The sequence below is a fragment of the Bombyx mori genome, chromosome 3 (genome assembly GCF_030269925.1).
Source record: "Bombyx mori chromosome 3, ASM3026992v2".
Taxonomy (NCBI): domain Eukaryota; kingdom Metazoa; phylum Arthropoda; class Insecta; order Lepidoptera; family Bombycidae; genus Bombyx; species Bombyx mori.
Window position 1 is genome coordinate 8,231,992 of NC_085109.1, and position 23,381 is coordinate 8,255,372.

Genomic DNA, 23,381 nt, shown 5'->3' on the forward strand with positions numbered 1-23,381 from the left:
CCATGTTTTATCAGTAACTAAAAACCTTTTAATAACTCTGATTACTTTATATCTTAATTTATTGACAATTGAATTTACGATTTAGCTGAACCTTGACCTATGGGCTTATCTTTTCAACCAATCTAAATCTATTTTTTATGCAGCATTAAATAAACGGCGTTAAGTCCGATATCGCACAGATATATAGATGACGGAGGAGGGACGCTGACGGAATGTTTTTAAAAAGTGTGACGTCAGCATTGCCGACGTCACAGTTATTGCTTTGACATAGATAATACTACAAATTAGATGTAAAAATTAACGAGATTAACGAGATAAAGATTCAAAAGTAACGAATTTTAATTTAGGCTTAAGCTTAAGCAAGTGGGACATGTTTCACTTAAGCAAAAACTTTTTTTTTCAGTTTCATGTTTATGGCTATATTATAATATAAACTGATAAGTAACGGACTGATAAATTTCATCAACGTGTAATCCTGCTACAACTAATCCTTCCGGCTATGTCGCTTATCATGGTGCTCCTACGAATCTCGTCATTCCTAATATCGCGATATCGCAGGAAACTCTAACCATAGCCCTCATAACCATAATGCTCTTTGGGTGACTTTGAGCCATTTAATAAGACCTACAGTAAACTAACCCGTCTCACTGTCGTATAACATCTCTGGTAACACAGACTGGTCAAAGAGACTGTCTTTGTAATTGGGATGACAATATTTTGCGCAGCTTCTCGAGCGCTGTCCTGATTACGGGTAGTCTATTAGTTAGTTAATTCCATACAAAAACTAAATTTCAGGCAAAAGTTCTCTTTATTTTCCCACATTTGTGTAAATTTATATTTATTCAAGTTTCTCAAACAGAAATCAAATATTAAACTAATTACGGGAAGCGGTCCTCGTGACTTTTCCAAGGGGTTAGGTTCGTAGTCAAATCCCTTAAAGCGGTAATCCTCACGTCGTATTCGTAGTCCAGACTAAATCCAATTACGCCGCGCCGACTCTCGGTGCGATGCGGGACAAGGAAATACATCACGAGCTAGAAATAACAACATTGCAACAACTCAATTGATTATTTACATTAAAAAAACATATTTTTTTAATTCCCATATTTATTAAGCGAATAATATATTGAATCTTAACATTTATATTCGTATGAATGCGCTCTGTCTAACAACTATATCATCATTTCGATTAACATTTATAGACCTGTCATTTACTTTAGATATCGATGGGTAATGCCGAACATTTTTTTTTCTTTTAATCCGCCGTGAGATTCAGAATTTGACAACCATAATAATTTAATGAAACGAATTCGAAATTAATGTACATATTAAGCCGTCATCATATAACCCGTACCAGTCGACGTCACCGTCTAACCTATCTTCGCCGAAAATTAAACGTGCACTCTCACATAAAGGGTCTCATCTAAACTATAAATATATTTTTATAAAAAAAAACTAGCTTGCTCGGCAAACGTTGTTTTGCCACATAAATTATTTCTAGGAAAGATAAATAACCTAGATACCGACTATAGCGCCATCTGCCAGGCTGATTTGTAAATCTAAACCATTCTCGAATCCACCTGAAGGTACACAAAAAATTTCATTAAAATCGGTCCAGCCGCTTAGGAAGTGAGTTCAGTGACAAACACACGCTCAGAAGAAATATATATTAAGACTAGCTGACCCGGCAGACTTCGAAGTGCCTCAATCGATAAATAAAAGACCTAAACTTTATTTAATTCCGAGAATTTTCATATTTATCTACAACTACAACGACAAATAATTCAAGACGAAAATTAGCCAAATCGGTCCAGCCGTTCTCGAGTTTTAGCGAGGCTAACGAACAGCAATTCATTTTTATATATATAGAAGATAACACATGGGCTTCAGATCACTTGACCCACGAAGTTGTTTATTCATCAACAAAAACACACAAAAAAATATACGCCTTTTAATTAGGTGCCTAATAATAATTCTAGATACGATTTATCTTCGTTACAACACGGAGGTAGAGCACTAAATGCACCAGTGGCGAGCACTGACGCGAACTGTCAAGTGGTCTCTGCTCTCGAGTGTCGGGACGTGACTATCAACTCGGCCCTGATGAGATCCGGTATCGCAGCAGCTACATCGAAAGTTCGAAAGCCAACAAATAAAACCAATTACATTTGCGATATAAAAAGTTCAGTAACCAAATAATGCTATGAAACAACATCAGTTCCATTATGCCTATTACATAATATCTAAATCAAATGACAATTTTAAAATAAACTTATTGTAAAAAGAAGTACCTTAGAGAATAATCACACGGAAAAAAGACACTGTCACACTCAATGATTTTTCATATCGATATTTGTTCGGTAAAAACAGCATTATGATCTCTAAATAGAGATGTCACTTGCAATTGTTTTCTGCATAATAGTTGTTGGTCTTAAAAGTTTTAACTGAATTGCTTACAGTTGGGGAATACCAAAAAAAATATTGCACCAGAAGGGTGACCCCACCTGGTATTGGTATAGAGACATATAAAAGGCCATCAACCTTGAAATCGAAGTCACAATTTCTTTCTATAACAGCTTCACAGCCAAACGAATTACTGCTGTAGAAATAAACAGATTGATTGATGATCCTAGCCCAACACGTGACGTGTGTAATGCGTTTCGGTTTGAAAGGTTGTATTTTTAAAACTGAGAGCTTAGAACTCTTCTCTTAAGGTGGGTGGCGCCATTTACATTGTAGATGTCTATGGTCTCTGGTAACCACTTAACACCAGGCGGACCGTGAGCTCATCCACCCATATAAGCATTTCTTAAAAATGAAGTTTATCATTAGAAAAATGTCGTGACACTAGAAAAAAATACTAACACTTTTCCTTGACCATACGGGCGAAGCCGCGGGTAACGACTATTCAAGATACGGAAACGTGATCTTAATCTCCTTGATATGCTGCTTGTATTTCGTTATTATCCGCCCGTAGTAGCAGTATGCCCATATCCAAACTTTCCTAGTCTTCTGTATTATATCTATATTATATCTTAAGGGTTATGCATGTTGCAAGCTCACCTCGCTCGATACCACTATAATGATCCTATCTTCCTTGTGCGTTGTCGTTTAAAGAGAAAGGCAATGGTTTCAATTTCCAATTCGATCTTACATTTAAGTTAGATGACGGAATCCACGAAGGACTTCATTGAGCTCTTAATACATATATAATAAGGTGGACCGTGAGATGGACTGTCACCGTTCCAGCAGCGCGATCATCCGCGACCTCCGTCGCACTCTCCAAAACTCCTGCTCGTAGGTCACCTGCGCCCGCCTCCTCGTCCTCCGACTCTGACTCGGAGATGGCGGTCGACCTCGCCCCCGCCTCATCGACGGATGGATTCACCCTGGTACAAAAGGGTAAGAAGCGTGCCGCGGAGTCTCGAGCTCCCGCGGCCGCTAAAATTAGCAAAGCCGCGAACGCGTCGCGCCCCCGCCCTCAGGCTCCCGTTGCCCCTCCAGCCCGTGCCACTCCATCGCCACGTCCGGTGGCACAAAATAAAACCCAGACTCCTCCCCCGGTAGTCCTCCAAGAGAAGGCAGCTTGGGATCGAGTTTCCCTGGCCCTTAAGGTAAAAAATATCAACTTCACGAATGCCCGTAACCTCGCAAACGGCATTCAAATTAAGGTTCGAACACCCGACGACCATAGGGCCCTCTCTTCTTACCTCCGTAAGGAGCGTATAAGTTTCCACACGTATACGCTCCAGGAGGAGCGCGAACTCCGTGCCGTCATACGTGGCATCCCTAAAGAGTTGGATGCCGAGCTCGTCAAGGCCGACATTCTCGAACAAGGCCTACCGGTTAACTCCGTACACCGCATGCACACAGGTCGCGGAAGGGAGCCATATAACATGGTTCTCGTCGCCCTCCAACCTACCCCCGAGGGTAAGCAAATATTCAACATCGGAACGGTCTGTAGCCTTTCCGGAATCGCCGTCGAAATCCCACACAAGAAAGGCACACCTAGCCAGTGCCATAACTGCCAACTATACGGGCATTCTTCCCGTAACTGTCACGCGCGCCCCCGATGCGTCAAGTGTTTAGGCGATCACGCCACGGCCCTATGCACTCGCGATCAAAAAACCGCGACGGAACCGCCTAGCTGCGTCCTGTGTCAAACACAGGGTCACCCCGCAAATTACCGCGGATGCCCCCGAGCCCCGAAAATAAATCGCCGCGTCGCCCGCCAAAACCGCCTCCGAGCTTCCGGCCCAGACATCAAAGCCTCGGCACCCTCTGTGTCGCAGGCTAAGCCAGCGTTCGTTCCGGCGCCGGTGCCCAGTGTCTCGGCTTGGGCGAAACCACTGCCGTACACGAACACGGTTACAACTCCCTCCTCCGCGATTCGTCCCGCCCCCGCAACTCGTCCCTCTCCCGCGACTTGCCCTCCGTCCGCGTCCGACAATCTTGCTTTAGCGATCGACTTCTTTCAGTCGATTAACTTTGAGCGCGTTAACGCTTTGGGCGACGCCATTCGCGCTGCCTCCACTGCACAACACTTTATCGCCGTTGTGCAAGAATACGCCGACGTATACGCGTCATTAAATACGTACGTCCTCCCCTCACTCCGCCGCTAATCAATGGCGTATATAAGTAGAATAAAGCCCCTATCCGTAACGATAGGATTTTTTAACGCTTACGGTCTCGCAAATCAACGTGATCAGGTTTCTGACTTTTTGCGTGACCATCAAATTGATATCTTTTTAGTGCAGGAGACCCTACTTAAGCCCGCGCGCCGTGACCCTAAAATCGCGAACTATAACATGGTCAGGAACGACAGGCTCTCTGCTCGTGGTGGTGGTACCGTCATTTACTATAGAAGAGCCCTGCATTGCGTCCCGCTCGATCCTCCCGCGCTCGCTAATATCGAAGCATCAGTGTGCCGAATCTCACTGACGGGACACGCGCCGATCGTTATCGCGTCCGTTTATCTTCCACCGGATAAGATCGTTCTAAGCAGTGATATCGAGGCGCTGCTCGGCATGGGGAGCTCTGTCATTCTGGCGGGCGACCTAAATTGTAAACACATCAGGTGGAACTCACACACCACAACTCCGAATGGCAGGCGGCTTGACGCGTTAGTCGATGATCTCGCCTTCGATATCGTCACTCCGCTAACCCCGACTCACTACCCGCTAAATATCGCGCATCGCCCGGATATACTCGACATAGCGTTATTAAAAAACGTAACTCTGCGCTTACACTCGATCGAAGTAGTTTCAGAGTTAGATTCAGACCACCGTCCCGTCGTTATGAAACTCGGTCGCGCTTCCGATTCCGTTCCCGTCACGAGGACTGTGGTGGATTGGCACACGCTGGGCATCAGCCTAGCTGAATCTGATCCACCATCGCTCCCGTTTAGCTCGGACTCTACCCCGTCTCCTCCGGATACCGCTGAAGCCATAGACATCTTAACGTCACACATCACCTCGACATTAGATAGGTCATCGAAACAAGTTGTAGCGGAGGACTTCCTTCACCGCTTCAAATTGTCCGACGATATTAGGGAACTCCTTAGAGCTAAGAACGCCTCGATACGCGCCTACGACAGGTATCCTACCGTGGAAAATCGTATTCGAATGCGTGCCCTACAACGCGACGTAAAGTCTCGCATCGCTGAAGTCCGAGATGCCAGATGGTCTGATTTCTTAGAAGGACTCGCGCCCTCCCAAAGGTCTTACTACCGCTTAGCTCGTACTCTCAAATCGGATACGGTAGTAACTATGCCCCCCGTCGTAGGCCCCTCAGGCCGACCCGCGGCGTTCGATGATGACGAAAAAGCAGAGCTGCTGGCCGATACATTGCAAACCCAGTGCACGCCCAGCACTCAATACGTGGACCCTGTTCATGTAGAATTAGTAGACAGTGAGGTAGAACGCAGAGCCTCCTTGCCACCCTCGGATGCGTTACCACCCGTCACCCCGATGGAAGTTAAAGACTTGATCAAAGACCTACGTCCCCGCAAGGCTCCCGGTTCCGACGGTATATCCAACCGCGTTATTAAACTTCTACCCGTCCAACTCATCGTGATGTTGGCATCTATTTTCAATGCCGCTATGGCGAACTGTATCTTTCCCGCGGTGTGGAAAGAAGCGGACGTTATCGGCATACATAAACCCGGTAAACCAAAAAATCATCTGACGAGCTATCGCCCGATTAGCCTCCTCATGTCTCTAGGCAAACTGTATGAGCGTCTGCTCTACAAACGCCTCAGAGACTTCGTCTCATCAAAGGGCATTCTCATCGATGAACAATTCGGATTCCGTACAAATCACTCATGCGTTCAACAGGTGCACCGCCTCACGGAGCATATTCTTGTGGGGCTTAATCGACCAAAACCGTTATACACGGGAGCTCTCTTCTTCGACGTCGCAAAAGCGTTCGACAAAGTCTGGCACAACGGTTTGATTTTCAAACTATTCAACATGGGCGTGCCGGATAGTCTCGTGCTCATCATACGGGACTTCTTGTCGAACCGCTCTTTTCGATATCGAGTCGAGGGAACCCGCTCTTCCCCACGACCTCTCACAGCTGGAGTCCCGCAAGGCTCTGTCCTCTCACCCCTCCTATTTAGCTTATTCGTTAACGATATTCCCCGGTCGCCGCCGACCCATTTAGCTTTATTCGCCGACGACACGACTGTTTACTATTCCAGTAGAAACAAGTCCCTAATCGCGAAGAAGCTTCAGAGCGCAGCCCTAGCCCTAGGACAGTGGTTCCGAAAATGGCGCATAGACATCAACCCAGCGAAAAGTACTACGGTGCTATTTCAGAGGAGAAGCTCCACGCGGATTTCCTCCCGAATTAGGAGGAGGAATCTCACACCCCCGATTACTCTCTTTAGACAACCCATACCCTGGGCCAGGAAGGTCAAGTACCTGGGGGTTACCCTGGATGCATCGATGACATTCCGCCCGCATATAAAATCAGTCCGTGACCGTGCCGCGTTTATTCTCGGTAGACTCTACCCCATGATCTGTAAGCGGAGTAAAATGTCCCTTCGGAACAAGGTGACACTTTACAAAACTTGCATAAGGCCCGTCATGACTTACGCGAGTGTGGTGTTCGCTCACGCGGCCCGCACACACATAGACACCCTCCAATCTCTACAATCCCGCTTTTGCAGGATAGCCGTCGGAGCTCCGTGGTTCGTGAGGAACGTTGACCTACACGACGACCTGGGCCTCGAATCTATCCAGAAATACATGAAGTCAGCGTCGGAACGGTACTTCGATAAGGCCATGCGTCATGATAATCGCCTTATCGTTGCCGCCACTGACTACTCGCCGAATCCTGATCACGCAGGAGCCAGTCACCGTCGACGCCCTAGACACGTTCTTACGGATCCATCAGATCCAATAACCTTTGCATTAGACGCCTTCAGCTCTAACACTAGGAGCAGGCTTAGGGACCTCGGTAACCGTACTCGTCGAACTCGACAAAGAATTCGCCGTGCAACCTAGCCCATGAATCAGCTCGCTGAGTTTCTCGCCGGATCTTCTCAGCGGGTCGCGATTCCGATCCGGTAGTAGATTCATTCGCGAAGCAATTGCTCTTGAGTTGTTAGGTCTCCTTCGGAGACGCTCGGGCAGTTGTTAGCTAATCCCGCCCCTCTTGGCTGAGCCTTTGCTCGCCCACCTGTCCTGGTGAAACTGGAAAGACCTTCGGGCCACCAGTAAACTATCAATCATAAAAAAAAAAAAAAAAAAAAAAAAAAAAAAAAAAAAAAAAAAAAAAAAAAAAAAAAAAAAAAAAAAAAAAAAAAAATGGACTGTCTATCGCAGCAATACAAACTAATAAAAATATTCTAGAACCTCCCTTAAAAGGCAAACATCAAAATAAAAGTCTACATCTACATCGTTGTCTCCTATCTCAAATACTTAAAACAGTAGTAACAAATTTGTCGAAAAATAATTCTACAATGTTTTTTTTTTTTCATTTATAAAAGTAAAACCAACGTTGTTTTCCAAAGATATTACGCAGACAAATCTAACTAAAACTCATAATAGACTCTGCAAAGTTGGCTCATACCGCCGGGAATAGACTTCACTTAACTATTAGCTCCAAACATAAACAATTACAGAGAATGTACGAGTATGTAATATATATTTTATTATATAATACATATTTTCGTATATATCGATACAAATCCGCCATGATCATAATCGTCTTATCACTACATAGTATAAAACAAAGTCGCTTTCTCTGTCCCTATATCTGTCCCTATGTATGCTTAAATCTTTAAAACTGCGCAACGAATTTTGATGCAGTTTTTTTTAATAGATAGAGTGATTGAAGAGGAAGGTTTATATGTATAATAACATCCATTAAATAGTGGAGAAATCAATAATAAATTACAGTTTCCGAAGCGAAGCGAGGGCGGATCGCTAGTTTAAAATAAATGTACACTGTTAATTATTAATATCCTCATGAAAATTTTATTTTTATTTTAAGAGTTATCCATTAACTAGACCATCGAAATGATCAAATAAAAGGGCACATTTTTAAAGCACATCTCCAGTCTGAAACTCTGAATGGATATAGTTATGTAGATACATACCTGCTTGGTCCCCACCTTCAGTCATCGGTTGCGCACGGAACTCGATCATTAGTGTGCTCACTCAATCTGAAAGAGATTTCGTCTCCGTCGACTCCGCCTTTCTTTGAAACTGAAGCAATATTGTCGAAAGCAGGAAAACATTTTAGAAAAAAAAAAAAATATTGCCTGAGACGGGGCGGAGAAAATGAGAGCGGAACGCCAGGAGCCAATCGAGCGAAGAAGTCTGGGAACGCGGTGCGATTTTACGATGCCGGGTTTACGTTATCGATGATGTAGCCCGCGGAACGTGAACCACCGCCGGCCCTGTTCCAAGCAAGCATCGCGCCATCGCCCGCGGTTGTAAACCCGCTCTACAAAACAACTTCGTTACCAACTCTGCTCTTTTGTTTCTACACGCAATATTAGTTTTGGTCTAAAAGCTATTTTTCAACCGGCGCCGAAAGGCCTGTAAAGTTTTCTAATTTAGTTAATTCGTACTCGACGTTCCGTGAAGAACTCTCGTTTCCCTTATTGTTTTAGATGGAAGATCGCGCTTTGTCTAAAATATTACTCTGAGAATTTTACCACAAAAATGTATAGATAGCATTGATGCAAAACGACTGTATTGGTATAGAATGGAATTTGATGGAAATCAGCTTGGATAAGTTCTCAGGATGAATTAAAAAAATTATATAAAATTCATTAAATACATTTGTTTTTTCTTTGCAGGTGCTAATGTTCCCAGAAGAAGGGTGGGCAAGAAGCGCATCTTCTTCTTACTGGACGTTGCAGCCCTGTTGGTGGCGTCGATCGCGTTGCAAGGTAGTCGAAGTCGCAGGCACTAGAAGGTAATATTCTAATAACGTCATATCTATACTAATATATAAATCTACAGTAGTTTTTGCGGATGTCCCGTTATAACTACTGAACCATGCATCCGATTGTCTTGTAACTTGGTATCCATGTAGAAAATACTCCCTAATAATAATGACAATAAATAATAATGTTAATTTTAAATGCCCAGCTACGGCTAGTAAATTTATAATTAAGTACTAAGCAATCTAATTTTATTTCTTAAGGCTAGATGTAAATTCGGTAACAAAAATGAAAAACGAGTCGTTCTGTTATTAAATTAGCTAAGGAAATTGCGATGCTCAAGGCAAAGAAAAATGAAAACATTAAATTAAGCGCTGACGTCACTAGGAAGTCTTTTATCATGTTTGTTGCACATTAGCCGAGCTTTGCGCAATTAACTGCGGAGCCTGGACTCAGGTGAAATCGCGAAGCTGGCGGTTTGATAAACGGCGAGAAACCGGGGTGGCACCACTATCGCGACGCGGAACTGTCGCCGACGACTGCGAAAACCAGAAACCACGTTCCGTAAATAAAATTTAAATATCGCTGCCTGAAACCGAGGAACTGCTACTTTTTTTTAATAATCGAAATAGCTATGTAATCGAAAAGCACATGTATTTTGATACAGAACCTCGTATGTAATGAAACTCTTTTGTTTTTATAAGCCAAAATTTGTTTTATTTATAATTGAAAGCTCTGTCCATGCAGAGACTTCGGTTCCCTCTTTGTTTTGTAGTTATCCCAAAAGAATTTAAGGCAGGCGCTTGGCCTTTCGCATTGCTTACGTCTAAGAGACAAGGTTACCATCAGGTGGACCTTAAGCTCGTTTGCTTACCTAAGCGTCTGCCTAATAAAAAAAAGGAAAATCAAAATAGAGTTAACTTGTTTCCTAAGTTTGAGTGGAACAGACTTTTTTTCTGTAATGCAGCGTACTCACTGTTTGGGAAATACTTTAGTCCGTGGCGCGGCTAAACGCGTTCCATTAGCGATAACGATTATTGCAGCCCACCCTCACTACTTTGCTTAAACTGCCCGTAATTCATGACGACCTCTCAATTCGAACTACACTTCAAAGAAATAAAGCGTGGCATTCTCGTGGTAATGAAATACACCATATTACACAATAGAATTACTCTATTGACATAAATAACTATGCCTAAATTAGATTAGATTACTACTGGTGGTAGGAGGTCTTGTGAGTCCGCACGGGTAGGTACCACAATTCTGCCTATTTCTGCCATAAAGAAATAATGCGTTTCGGTTTGAAGATTGGGGCAGCCGTTGTACTATATTGAGATCTTAGAACTCATATGTCAAGCTGGGTGGAGGAATTTACGTTGTAAATGTCTATAGGCTACGGTAACCACTTAACGCCAGGTAGGCCTTGAGCTCGTCCGCCCATCTAAACAATAAAAAAATAGATATCTATGAAAATACCGTATTTTATGCATTCTTCAATCGTTTATCAGATTGATTTGAAGTTTATAAACATTGCATTATCATAATAGTGCTTGAGTGATTTAAAAAAATATGTATCTTTCATGAGTATCATTCATGAGTATCATCATATCACTTTCATTCATCACCATTCATATGTATCATTCAAAAATATGTATCTTCGAGCGCTATGACATGTCCTTCTTTAAAAGAGGCTTGTGGAGTGTATTAAGCGGTAGGCAACGGCTTGGCTCTGCCCCTGGCATTGCTGAAGTCCATGGGCGACGGTAACCACTCACCATCAGGTGAGCCGTATGCTCGTATGCCTACAAGGGCAAAAAATAATAATGAATATAGTCATAACGAAAAACACTGCAGTGGAAGAACGTGGGACCCCACCATGTGTACTTTCCCAAGAAAGCCGCATTTAATATACAGACTCTAGATCAAGTGACGTCGGTCGTAACAGGCAAGGTATGCGGAAGAAGGCCAAGAGGCAGAAGTCCAATGCGCCGGTCGGACCAGATACGCTCCACTCTCAATACTTCAGTCCACGCTGCTATCCACACAGCCGAGGATAGACAGGAATGGCGCAGGATAATACAGGAGAAAGTTGTTAGAAGAGGCCACGACCCTCAGCATTAAGGATTATCGAGGAAAGAAGTCATAACGAGGAATGACTATTCAATTAATAATTCCTCAAATTATGCCAAGTCACAGGCACTAAGTCACAAAACATATAATGTTATCAACCAACAAACATACATATATTACGTGAAGGTTGTTTCCTAACAAGCCGCGCTCGAACTAGGTCAAACTTTGAAATAATAATATGAAAACTAGTTTTACTCATTTGAACCAACGCCAAAAGCACTCAAAGTTCGCAATTACTCCGACCTGTAATTATTTCAGCCGCTCAACAAACAACCTTGGTGCACTTTCTATTACGAAGCTCTTATTTTTTTACGTAAAGAAAATTTACCGCCAATCTGAACCGCCAGAAACCTGTCCCGTTGCTAGGACACCATAATAATTAAAAAATGTTTTCGTTTACAAGAGTACTTAAGCTACCTACCTACATGTTAAAAGCTGACCGACGTAAAACATAAGTAGTGTTGACTGTATTTATACTAATATTTATCTACAGTGGTTTTTACGGATGTTCCGTTATAACTACTGAACCATGCTTCCGATTGACCTGAAACTTGGTATCCATGTAGAAAATACATGTACTTAATGGATAGGGTAATATTTAGATGAGCGTTGGACTTCCTAATAATAATGACAATAAATAATAATATTAATTTTAAATACCCAGCGAAGCGGGCGAGTACGGCTAGTTTATTATATAAGCAGTAGAACAGATAAAACTGACTATTTGTCATATTGTTTGTATATTAATTACTAGCGACCCGCCCTCGCTTCGCTTCGGAAACATTAAAACACACATGGAACCAAAAAAAAAATATATAAAAAAAATTAAAAAAAGTAGCCTATGTTCATCAGGGACAATGTCGGCTTCTAATGGAAAAAGAATTTTTCAAATCAGTCCAGTAGTTTCGTAGCCTATTCGAAACAAACAAACAAACAAATCTTTCCTCTTTATAATATTAGTATAGATTCTATGCGTGTCGTTCAAAATATAATCTACTTCAAAAAAATACGCTAAAAGGGTAATATGTAAACGGGCAGACTTTTTAATTTCCAGAGAATATGGTCGTAATTTTAACATGAGACTTAAATTTGACATAGCAAAACCTAGTCGTCAAACCTTTTCGTCAGGTTTCGCGAGTCAGTTACCAAAACATATCTTGTTTTTACGCCTTAATCTCTGGTTTATCATTTTCATTTTCACTATTGCCGACGCTTCAAATATTTTAGAGTCTTTATGCTGATACCAATCCGTGATATAGACGCGTGTGCAGTTTACGTTCGCTCTCTGCGTCTAAATATAATCACGCATCAGTCGATGATTATGCAAAAAACTTTTGTCAAGTGTAACAGTTGCGGTTGAATACTTTAGAATTTTCGTGGTTTTTGAAGGTTAAAGATGAATAAAAAATGAGGTAAGAAAAAATCGAAAGTTCGAAAAAAAAAAAAAAAAACGCCGTATATTTTCTCAACAATTTCTTGTAGTTATTATAATACTTATATTCCAAATATGTCATCATTTATAAATTTTTATCGAATCGAATTAATCTTATTAGCAATAAAACTTGACACTAAAGACACTAATACTAAATTATTAATTTTAGTACACACCATTCATCATCTAAAAACCCTAAACTGTCCCATCAGTTCGCACCCTTGTAGGTCGAGCGGTATTACAGGACCGTTAGGAGTGTGCGAGTACGTGTCGGATTCACGCCCTACTAACAGGAAAACGTGACCAGGGAACAGATACTTTCCCGAACGACACATAGACCGTTCGAAAAGCACCGTCCGAATTTTATTTACGGGTTGCGTGACTGTCTCGCGCCATAGATACACTGTACAACCCTTACAATTTCACAACCAATTCACTCGACAACGTAGCCTGCATTTGAGGATATACGTATTATTATTTTTTTGCCTACCTATGCTGATAGCCTTGAGAAGCTATTTTAGCTTCACCCTAACGTGTGTAGATGAGCTCACGGGGCACAAACCGGAGTGTTGCTAACACTAACCCTAGCAAGAGCAGTGCTTCGCAGAATCTACCACCGGATTGGAAACGCGACCCACTGAGAAGATCCGGCGAGAAGCTCAGTGGGCTGTGTCTATGGGTTAATTCGCTCGTCGAGCCCATCGTCGCAAGCGACGGGTTCGACGAGGACGGTGACCGGTGCTTGTGGTGCCTAAAAGTACCGTTAATGGATCCGCAGGATCCGTAATGACGTGCTTTGGGCGACGTCGACGGTTTACCATTCGGTCTTCAGGATCGGGCATGTAGTTTCCAGCGGCCACGACAAGAGGGTTCTCATGTCGTGCCACCTTTTGGAAGTGGATATACGTATAATATATTGTCTTTGTATTTTAACATATGATATGCTGTAATAAAAAAAATCTTAGTTAAATGGCTCTAACTAATGTAGCTTATTTAGGGGGTATACGAATCTATAAACTTTTTATTCCAACTAAGTATTTAATCATTTTTTGTGGTAGTAAATCGCTAGCGCCATGACCTGTGCTTCTTCAAACGAAGCTTGTGCAGAGTACTTAATGGCAACGGTATTGGTAATGTCCAGGGGCGACGGTAACCACTCATCTGCCTATCCTTGTCTGCCTATAAAGGCAATTTTTTTTAGTAACTATCACTTCTATTGAGCCCTTGATATGACAGTTTTTTAGTCAAACTAATTCGAATCCAAACAGTAATTCCTTATCTCCCGGTATTTGTATTATTAACAATCTCATTTCTGAGTATTAATTTGATATGATATTACACTAACGTATTGTGGTCGTCAACCGGCATTTACTGGTGATAGAGCGCATTGTGAGATTGCACAATTAGGGCCCACCGCCCTGCCTATGTATGCCGCGACGTTGTCATATGTTCCGATTTGAAGGACGAGACAGCCGTTATACAAAAATGATGACGGTATTCACGATCTAATATCTATCAACTCCGATAACCAAGTGAGCCCTTCACTTATTTCCTAAATGTAATTAATTTAAAAAATCAGTATCGAAGACAATACAAACACACATCTGCTAAAGCCAAGCGAGCGAGAAAAGCCAATTCTAAAAGCATTTTTTTATTTTATTTGATGATTTGCATATTTGATATTAGTTAGTTTTTCATGATCATTAGTAAATATGATCAAGTGATTGTTTAGTAAATATCACCAACCTTCTTGAGCCGGTGCTGCTCGAAGACAATGCTCCTGTACAAGGGGTCTTTCTCAGTATCCCACGATTAATTGTAGTTTTTATTGTGTAATTAATATTTTCTTTTTTTATAAAATTATTGTTTAATTGCATTTTTATTATGTATCCAGAATACGTATTTTCTGATTACGATCACAAAAAGCTCATTATTATAGTAAAGTAATATTTAGTCATCCGTCTACAGTATACACACTATACACGTTTATTATAACAAAATTGAACGTAAAACACTGTTATGAAGCAATGAACTGTATATAAATCAGGGGACGTCGTCGCAGTATTACAAGGTGGCCGGTGTCTACGGGAAACGTGCCGCACTAATTCTTGCTGACTTGACAAACGGCCCTGTGCGTGTTGCCGTTATCTTGTGCTACAAGAAAATAACAAAATAAAAACAAATGCAGTGAATGAAAAATGAAAAGATAGGCTTTTTTTTTATTGACATGTAATGCGACGACAAGGAATGCCAGGGCCCCAACACAGTTGTTGCCTTGTAGAGTTGTACTCTGAACTCTTTTCCCAACTCATTTGAAGAACAGTACTGGCCATTAAAAAAAATTTTTGTTTTAGGCACAGCACCCACGCTCGGATGGTCGTGAGCGGAGTCAATGCTGTTTATATCGTGGGAACATTTAAGCATCTCGGAACCGACGCTGATTTTAAGGTAATAATTTTATGTAATAATGACCAGGGACAAATTTAATATGTAATTTTTCTTTTATAAATTAGGATATCTTATTAATTTCATGTATCGTAAAAAAGGATAGAAGTGAAACAGTTCTAAGCCACCTAAAATTAGATTAACAAACTTTTACCCGCTATTTTATACAGATGCTAATGCAGAATCCCAAATTAAATAAGATATTAAACAATTCCGATAACATTATCATGGTAATGTTTTCTTTTCTGTTTTAAAGCTTTATTAACTAGTGTTCCCACTCGTTGAAATTGATCAAAATAACAAACACCTCAAGATTGATTTAATGTAATACATTTTTTCTCCTATGTTTTATTAATATCATTTGATCTTATACGAAGATTTTTTTTTCGTAATTATTAGTACTAAGGCTTGTTAATATCTATTAAAAACTAGCTGACCCGGCAGACTTCGTTGTGCCTCAATCGATAAATAAAAGACCTAAGCTTTTGTATAAAATAAACTTAAAACAAACAAAAGGAATCCGTCCGACGGGAGACACATAAAAGGAAAAACAAAATTGTTATTTTTATTTAATTCCGAGCATTTTCATATTTGTCTACCTTTTAAACCTTCTCTGGACTTCGACAAATAATTTAAGACGAAAATTAGCCAAATCGGTCCAGCTCTTCTCGAGTTTTAGCGAGACTAACGAACAGTAATTCATTTTTATTATATATATAGATATATGTATTCACGAACAGAGAAGAAAACGGTACTTAGACCTTACCCAATAAACCTTTATTGTGTTCTATCAACAGTTATACCTGACAACTAACGTGACCCAGGCCGACTTCAACATGGGCTACACGATGACCGGGACATTAGAACGTGGAAGTCGTTCTGCCAACTCCTTCCAAGTGACACACTTTGCTGTATTGCGCCGTTGCGACCACGACACGCACCATTTGAAAAACTCCTAAATACCGCACTCAAAATATGTACTATTATATATACACAGTTCGTCAAATTATATAGTAGCTATCCTTAGAAATTGCAATTGTGCGACGAGCTTAAAAACTTTGCCATTATCGTAATCTCAAATGATAATTTTGATGCGTCGGCCATTTAAATGAAGTTTAAATATTAATAACATTAGAGACAAATTTTGATAGTTATTCACTAGCAATCGACATTACATTAAATACCGGGCAAAAGTTGAAGCTAAGCAATCTATAACATACATTCCCACACATCAATTTAGTTCAGTTTCAATATGGAACTCTATAAGTGAAAAGATAATTAGATGAATCGAATAGAAGTTAAATATTCTAAGATTTAAGCAATACATTTGTTAAGGTGACATTTTAAATTCATGATGAAAACGTACAATTGTACTCTCACAAAATTCAATTCGAGCTTAAACAATATTTAAGATCAATTTCAAAAGTCTTCTTGTGAATTGAATTGAGTACAATAGGAGTTTTATGAATTCGAACTCAAGTAGCAATTTGCTGGTCATTAATTTTAAGATTGCTAAGCAATATCGTCATCGCAAATTCTAATCATTTCAACTAACATTATCAACTTGAAACGGGAAGGAATTGTTGGACAGTGGAAAAAGTAATCATAAATTTGTGAATATTTATTGAAATTATGGAGAGAAGCTTGTAGATTTTGTAGTATAGATTATTTATTTATTTTTATATTCCTTGTATTAGAAATTTAGTACTTAGATAATCACGTAGGTACTGTATTTCGATTTATGAATATTCTAGGTACATTGTAGATATTTGTAGGAACTATTGCAATAGTTTTTTTTTTTTTTCGAAATATCTTTGGAGATCACATTTAGTCATATCTTAATCTTTAATCCTTAGAGCTATAACTATAGATAGCACTACGGTGTATACATTAAACATAATGTTCATTTTATTCAAATGGTTAGGCTGATATAATTTCAGTGATTTAATTTGTTTTACGGTTCGCTGTGTTTCAGCTTCGAAAGAATTTAATATAAGGTGAACTAATCATTTTGAAATGGATGTGTGTAGTAGTGTGTAGTATCCATCACGCTTCGATACACAAAATAATAATATATTGGATAGCGCGCCGTGGCCACATCGATCGCTGGACGATGTTCCATAAACCTCAACCGACGCTACGAATATTTTGTTTACGAGTGGCTCTACGATAAACATATATTTTTAAATCCCTAATAAATAGTTCGGAACCTTTTATTGCCATATTAAAAAAACTTTGCTTTTGTAGTTTTCAATATTTCCGCATGCCTTTTGATCTCTTTTCATTCGAAGGAACTGGTCTATCGAAAATGTTTATTCAATTTTTTTAGACGTAGGTTCTAAGTATGTAGAAAGCGTTAGGTTAAGACATTTAAGTGGAAGTAAATACGTCCAATATCGCACTCCCTCCAGTGTTTATACACATCATTTTTTATAAAATATGATGTATTTTATGGCTCCTATTTGGCTGTATTTGCCTCTATATTAATATTTAAACTGTTTCTACGTGTGCTACATATACCAGTACCTATCAAAAAGCTTAGTAGGTTCAGTACTTTTTCGTAATATAGAAAGACATTCTTTCAAATCATTGTATTAGATTAGATTCTATTGACTCGCGTAGTTTTGATGTTGTTAAATTTTTTCAAGTATTCAATTACTGTTGCCGACTAGTGTTAGAAGTAGTGTGATTTAAAATAAATAAATCATTTTTTTTCTCTCTTTTATCACACACAAACGAATGATTGATTTGTCTTAAGCTATTGACCTGAAGTAGTATAGAATGCGATTAAAATTAAATGTTTTATCCATAAATAGCCGATGCAATGGTTAAATCAAACAATTATTGAATTACCATCAATCGCTGAACTAATATAATACAAATATTTACCAACATCCATATTAATGTTCTACAGTTAACATAAATATGTAAATCAGCCTCTTGATACAAATCCCTCTCGGGAATCTAAACCGTTTCATAACTCAAGCAGGTATTGGTAACACGAAAATGAAAACTCATGGCTCGACTTACAAATATATCCCTCTCCCTCTCCCTCGCTCTCTCAATATTAGTAAGTTAGTAATTTAAATGTAACTTACTAAAACTAAAAGTGTAACATTAGTAGAATTTCTTATAAAAATAATTTTAGGGACTTTTTATAATAAGCTACTTTTTTCTAGTTATTAGTACATCAAGATGGGTATTTTTGTTTTAACTATTGAATCTCGAATCTTCTGTTGTTACAATTATTTCATATTCTTCTATATGACTTAATAATTATAAATTCTTATAACGCATATATCTTCATATTTTTCATAGCTTTCTTATTAACAACTTTCGTTTTCTATGTAACAAAATGATGGTATTTTTGTATTGAAGAAACATAAAAATTGGTTGTGTCGTATTTGTATCGATAGGTTGTATGAAGTTTTATTTTTGTATGTATTGTAATTATATATTAAATGCAAAAATTTTACCAATTGTAACTAATTTTTAATCATTTTATAAAGCAAGTGCCAAAATAATTTAAGTTATTTTAAGTTTAGGCTTCAATATATAATAATATTAAAATACTGTAAATAAAGATTAATTTTAAAAAATTTAACGTTATCTTACGGATGCTGATGACACAAATAAATCATAATAAAATCACCTTGTTTTTTTATTTCATGTCAACCCTTTCAATTATTTTATTTACATATTAAGAACTAAAAACGAGCCGTAACATCTATACATATAAATAAAATTGGAGGGTGTGTTTGTAATATTCAAATAACCGCTTTTTACTACATGCATATGAATATACATATATATACATACGGTACATACACCAAAACAACATTTTTTACAATTTTTGTCTGTCTGTCTGTCTGTTTGTTCCGTCTAATCTCTGGAACGGCTGGACCGATATTGACGAGACTTTCACTGATAGGTAGCTGATGATATAAGGAGAAACTAGGCTACTTTTTTAGACTAGCTTTGCCCCGCGGCGTCACCCGCGGTACAACAATAATCACAGGTAACATCGCGGGACTCAGCGATCAATAATAAAATTTAATGTTTCCGAAGCGAAGCGAGGGCGGGTCGCCAGTAACACATCAAAAACAGGAATAACAAATTCTAAAAAGTAATATTGCAGCACTTCAATTAATCGCAGATGAAACAGAGCAATGAATCAGACGACGCTTCTAGAAAAAAAAACAACCATCTCTATCGATTGATTTAATTTAAATATGTCAATAACTTAACGTAAGACAGTAAAGCAACGTTCTGTAATAATAGAAGCTGGTTTAACTTTCATTTTGTGGTCACATAGTAACGTAGCCGGATTCGTAATCATCGATGTATAATGTAACCAGTCTCATTGTTCGTCAGCACTCGCTCGGCGCCGGTACTATGTTCAATAATAAAGTAGTTTTAGTTACGGGAGCCAGTTCGGGAATAGGCGCGTCTTGTGCAATGAAATTTGCCGAATTAAATGCCTCTCTATCACTAATTGGAAGGAACGTTAACAAACTTAATGAAACGGCTAGCAGCTGTGAACAAATCTGCGGTCTAAAACCATTGATTATCGTTGCCGACATTACAAATATAGATGACATCGACAGAATTATCAATAACACATTAAACAAGTATGGAAAGATTGATGTTCTTGTGAACAGCGCTGGAGTATCTTCATTAGCTGGAATACAACCTGACATCGAAGCTTTCGACTACGTAATGGCAAGTAATCTTCGAGGGCCTTATCTTCTTACAACTAAAGTTATACCCCATCTCATTGAAACGAGAGGAAACATTGTGAACATTTCAAGTATGCTCTCATTTAAGCCGTTGCCCGCAATGACCGCTTATTGCATGTCAAAGGCAGCCATCGACATGTTTAGTAAATGCTTGGCTTTGGAGCTTGGACCGAAAGGGGTGCGAGTAAATACTGTGAATCCCGGACCTGTGAGAACACCACTCTTCACAACAAGCGGCATGAAAGAAAGTGATGTGAAAGCAATGTTTCGAATCGTAGAATCAAACGCACCGCTACGTATAGTTACCGAAGCGACTGATGTAGCAAATATTGTGACATTCGTAGCTAGTGAGAGTGCCCGTTGCGTCACTGGGTGTTCATATTTCGTTGATAGCGGACTAAGTTTAGGCGATGCAAAATAATTTTGAAGAAACAACAAGTTTCTGTAAAAAATCGGCTGTCTGTAAAGTCGATATACTGACGATAGTTGAACGTGACAACGTAATAAGAAAATACTGATGAAATGGTTTTATTTTTTCAATTATCGCAATTATCGTTGCTATAAACAATTGACACCACATTCACTTTTCACTGAACTTCATACTTGACGAAAACATGTAAATGTATTATTGTATAGCAGCTGTCCACGCGCATGCATCGCTCACTCAAGTAGGAGAGAGACAGATGTCGAACGCTGCCGAACGCGGAGGCCGATTGTGCCCCTTTTTCGCTCGTTGCGCGCTCTCGCTTACACTTCAAACCTTAAATAGAACGCCTCAGAGCGAGGTAACGCGGCATGAGTCATGTTTTTTCGTGAGTGCAGCCGGCTTCATCGAATTATAAGACGCTGTCACGTCAAAAATTTGGTACTAAAACATTATTAAACATGTTTTTTTTTTCTTAAGTTTAAGGAGGCGTAAGAGGCGGAACATAGCATGCTCATAACCCCGATAACGTTGCTGGAGACAGTTAATTTCTAACTGACTTTTCGCCGAACAAAGACGAGGAAAGATTAAAATATGTTAAGCAGTGTATTAACGCTCGAAACAAACAAAGCCTTTGGAGAACGAAGTCTGATAACATGTTGAGATGTGCTCTCTGAGGTTCGAAAGAGCTCGTTTAGATTGTACGAACATTCTTGGCAGTTTTCTCTTCAAGCCAATCTCCTCTTTTCTAACGTAATTGCGGTAATATATTTGCTTATCTAGGCCCGTAATCCTTCCCCAGGTGGGTTCCTAACGCTGCGCTATCTTGCGATATTTTCCCTCCTATAATCATCACGTAAATTCATTGTTCCTCTGTTGGAACTATAAAATAAAAATTAGAATTTAACAAAAATGTACAAATTTCAAACTATGTAAGTAATCTAGAAACAAACAGAATAGCGTATATTTTCATTTGCGGAATAAATATCAATATTGAAAAATTGTTGATAATTTTTTCAGATATAACTTAAAAATTAAGTATATTTTTTTCGAGCATTACTATAAACAGCATAAATGCATAAACAAAGATATTATGAATTGCCTTAAAATCGTTGGCTGACAGTTGTTGTTTTGTTCAACCAATACAAAACACAATTAGAAACTGAACCCATAAAACAAGGCTTAAAAGATCCACAGGTACGAAAAGAAGAGTAACCTCGTTAAAATTACAGCAGTCTGCGCGTTATCCCAGATTAATATAATTCCCTAATTTATACGCGGCGGGCGTCACTACCTCGGCATGGGTGTTGCCGCCGGGGCGAAACCGCGGCTTTCAATTACGTAATGTTGCTCGACTGAAATCCTAGAACATATCACTACGAAGAGGTGTAGTAAATTTGAATCTCAGTAATATTTATATTTGAAATGGCAACCTACTAAACTTAATATCGATTCATTCGCAATTTTATTTTTTTGTTCTAAATATACCTGTATATACCGCGTCTTTCATTTTTCGTCATTAAATTTTGGATTGGGTTGATAAGCTCACGGCACTACTGGTTTCAATTGGATAATGACTGTTCTGCCGTTCAAACCGGAACCCGTGACCGGTCTAATCATAAATGGGCATACAAACAGACAAATACGACCTTATCGCCAGCAAAAGTTATAAATTTGGCGCGATAGTTTTATTACACATTGTGATAATCGCTCGTGAACACAAGCCCGTTACGTAGTTCTTAAGAAAAATTAATACGCGCTTTTTTTTTTAAATTTGCCCTAGTTCTATCCTTTGAAAAATTCAAGCAATATTATAACTAATTAAAAAGATGTTTAAGACGCAAAAAATATTTTTTAGTTAAAAAATAACTTAGCATACCGGAAAGCAAAAATGAAAATACCCGCAACGAGCAACGAAAATTCACAACCACATTTAAGATTCCTGTTCGCCACCTAAGCTTTGAAGGAACGAGCACATGTAATAATACATCCACTGTAATACTCGTAACTTTACTGGTGGTAGGACCTCTTGTGAGTCCGCGCGGGTAGGTACCACCAACCTGCCTATTTCTGCCGTGAAGCAGTAATGCGTTTCGGTTTGAAGGGTGGGGCAGCCGTTGTAACTATACTGAGATCTTAGAACTTATATCTCAAGGTGGGTGGCGCATTTACGTTGTAGATGTCTATGGGCTCCAGTAACCACTTAACACCAGGTGGGCTGTGAGATCGTCCACCCATCTAGGCAATAAAAAAACAAGTTCCATCCTTTAAAAAAGTCTAGCAATATTTTAAGTGACTAAAAAGCTATTTATTACCCAGAAAACGCAAAAAATATTTTTTTAGTTAAAAAGTAACTTAAGCATACAGGAAAGCAAAAATGAAAATACCCGCAGCGAGCAACAAAAATTCACAACCACATTTAAGATTCCTGTTCGCCACCTAAGCTCTGAAGGAACGAGCACATGTAATAATACATCCACTGTAATACTCGTAACTTTGTCAATGGGCGCCTTAATTATCTTTCTTCGAGTATGTTTATTAGCGTTTGTTTTCCTTGTTTATTGCCGGTACTGGTTTACAACAATTCATTAGGTCAACTGAAAGAATAAGATAACATAACAAAAAATAAATAGGTAGGAAATCGACAATTTTTTTTAATCTTCAAATTACGTTAAATATTTCCATTACACTTGGACTTCCATTGCACATCCAGTATTAAGGCGTGTTTTATATTTGTGTATTATTGAATTATATTTATTATTTCAGTCATTTTTAAGCGTTTCGATTTTGAGGTATACCAGCGTGCGAGAT

The 23,381-nt window shown here is 39.2% G+C and overlaps 2 protein-coding genes across 3 annotated transcripts in view; both read left to right on the forward strand.

Moving 5' to 3' along the window:
* LOC101736686 (uncharacterized) overlaps nt 1–19,059 on the forward strand; it is a 61,877-nt gene extending 42,818 nt beyond the window's left edge. For both annotated transcript variants that reach the window (XM_004931793.5, XM_021351672.3), the window contains exons 3-5: nt 9,314–9,432; nt 15,317–15,410; nt 16,205–19,059. In XM_004931793.5, the coding sequence (XP_004931850.3) occupies nt 9,314–9,432; nt 15,317–15,410; nt 16,205–16,366 (375 nt within the window). In that variant the 3' untranslated portion in view covers nt 16,367–19,059. The remainder of the gene's footprint in view (nt 1–9,313; nt 9,433–15,316; nt 15,411–16,204) is intronic.
* A 689-nt stretch (nt 19,060–19,748) lies between these two features.
* Nucleotides 19,749–20,567, forward strand: LOC101736548 (glucose 1-dehydrogenase). The gene has a single exon (XM_004931792.3). The coding sequence runs from the start codon at nt 19,749–19,751 to the stop codon at nt 20,565–20,567; it is 819 nt and encodes a 272-aa protein (XP_004931849.1).
* Nucleotides 20,568–23,381: the final 2,814 nt, after the last annotated feature.

Bases quoted from the DNA above. Each gene is read 5' to 3' on its own strand.
- LOC101736548 (XM_004931792.3), top strand. From the start codon at position 19,749: ATGTATAATGTAACCAGTCTCATTGTTCGTCAGCACTCGCTCGGCGCC.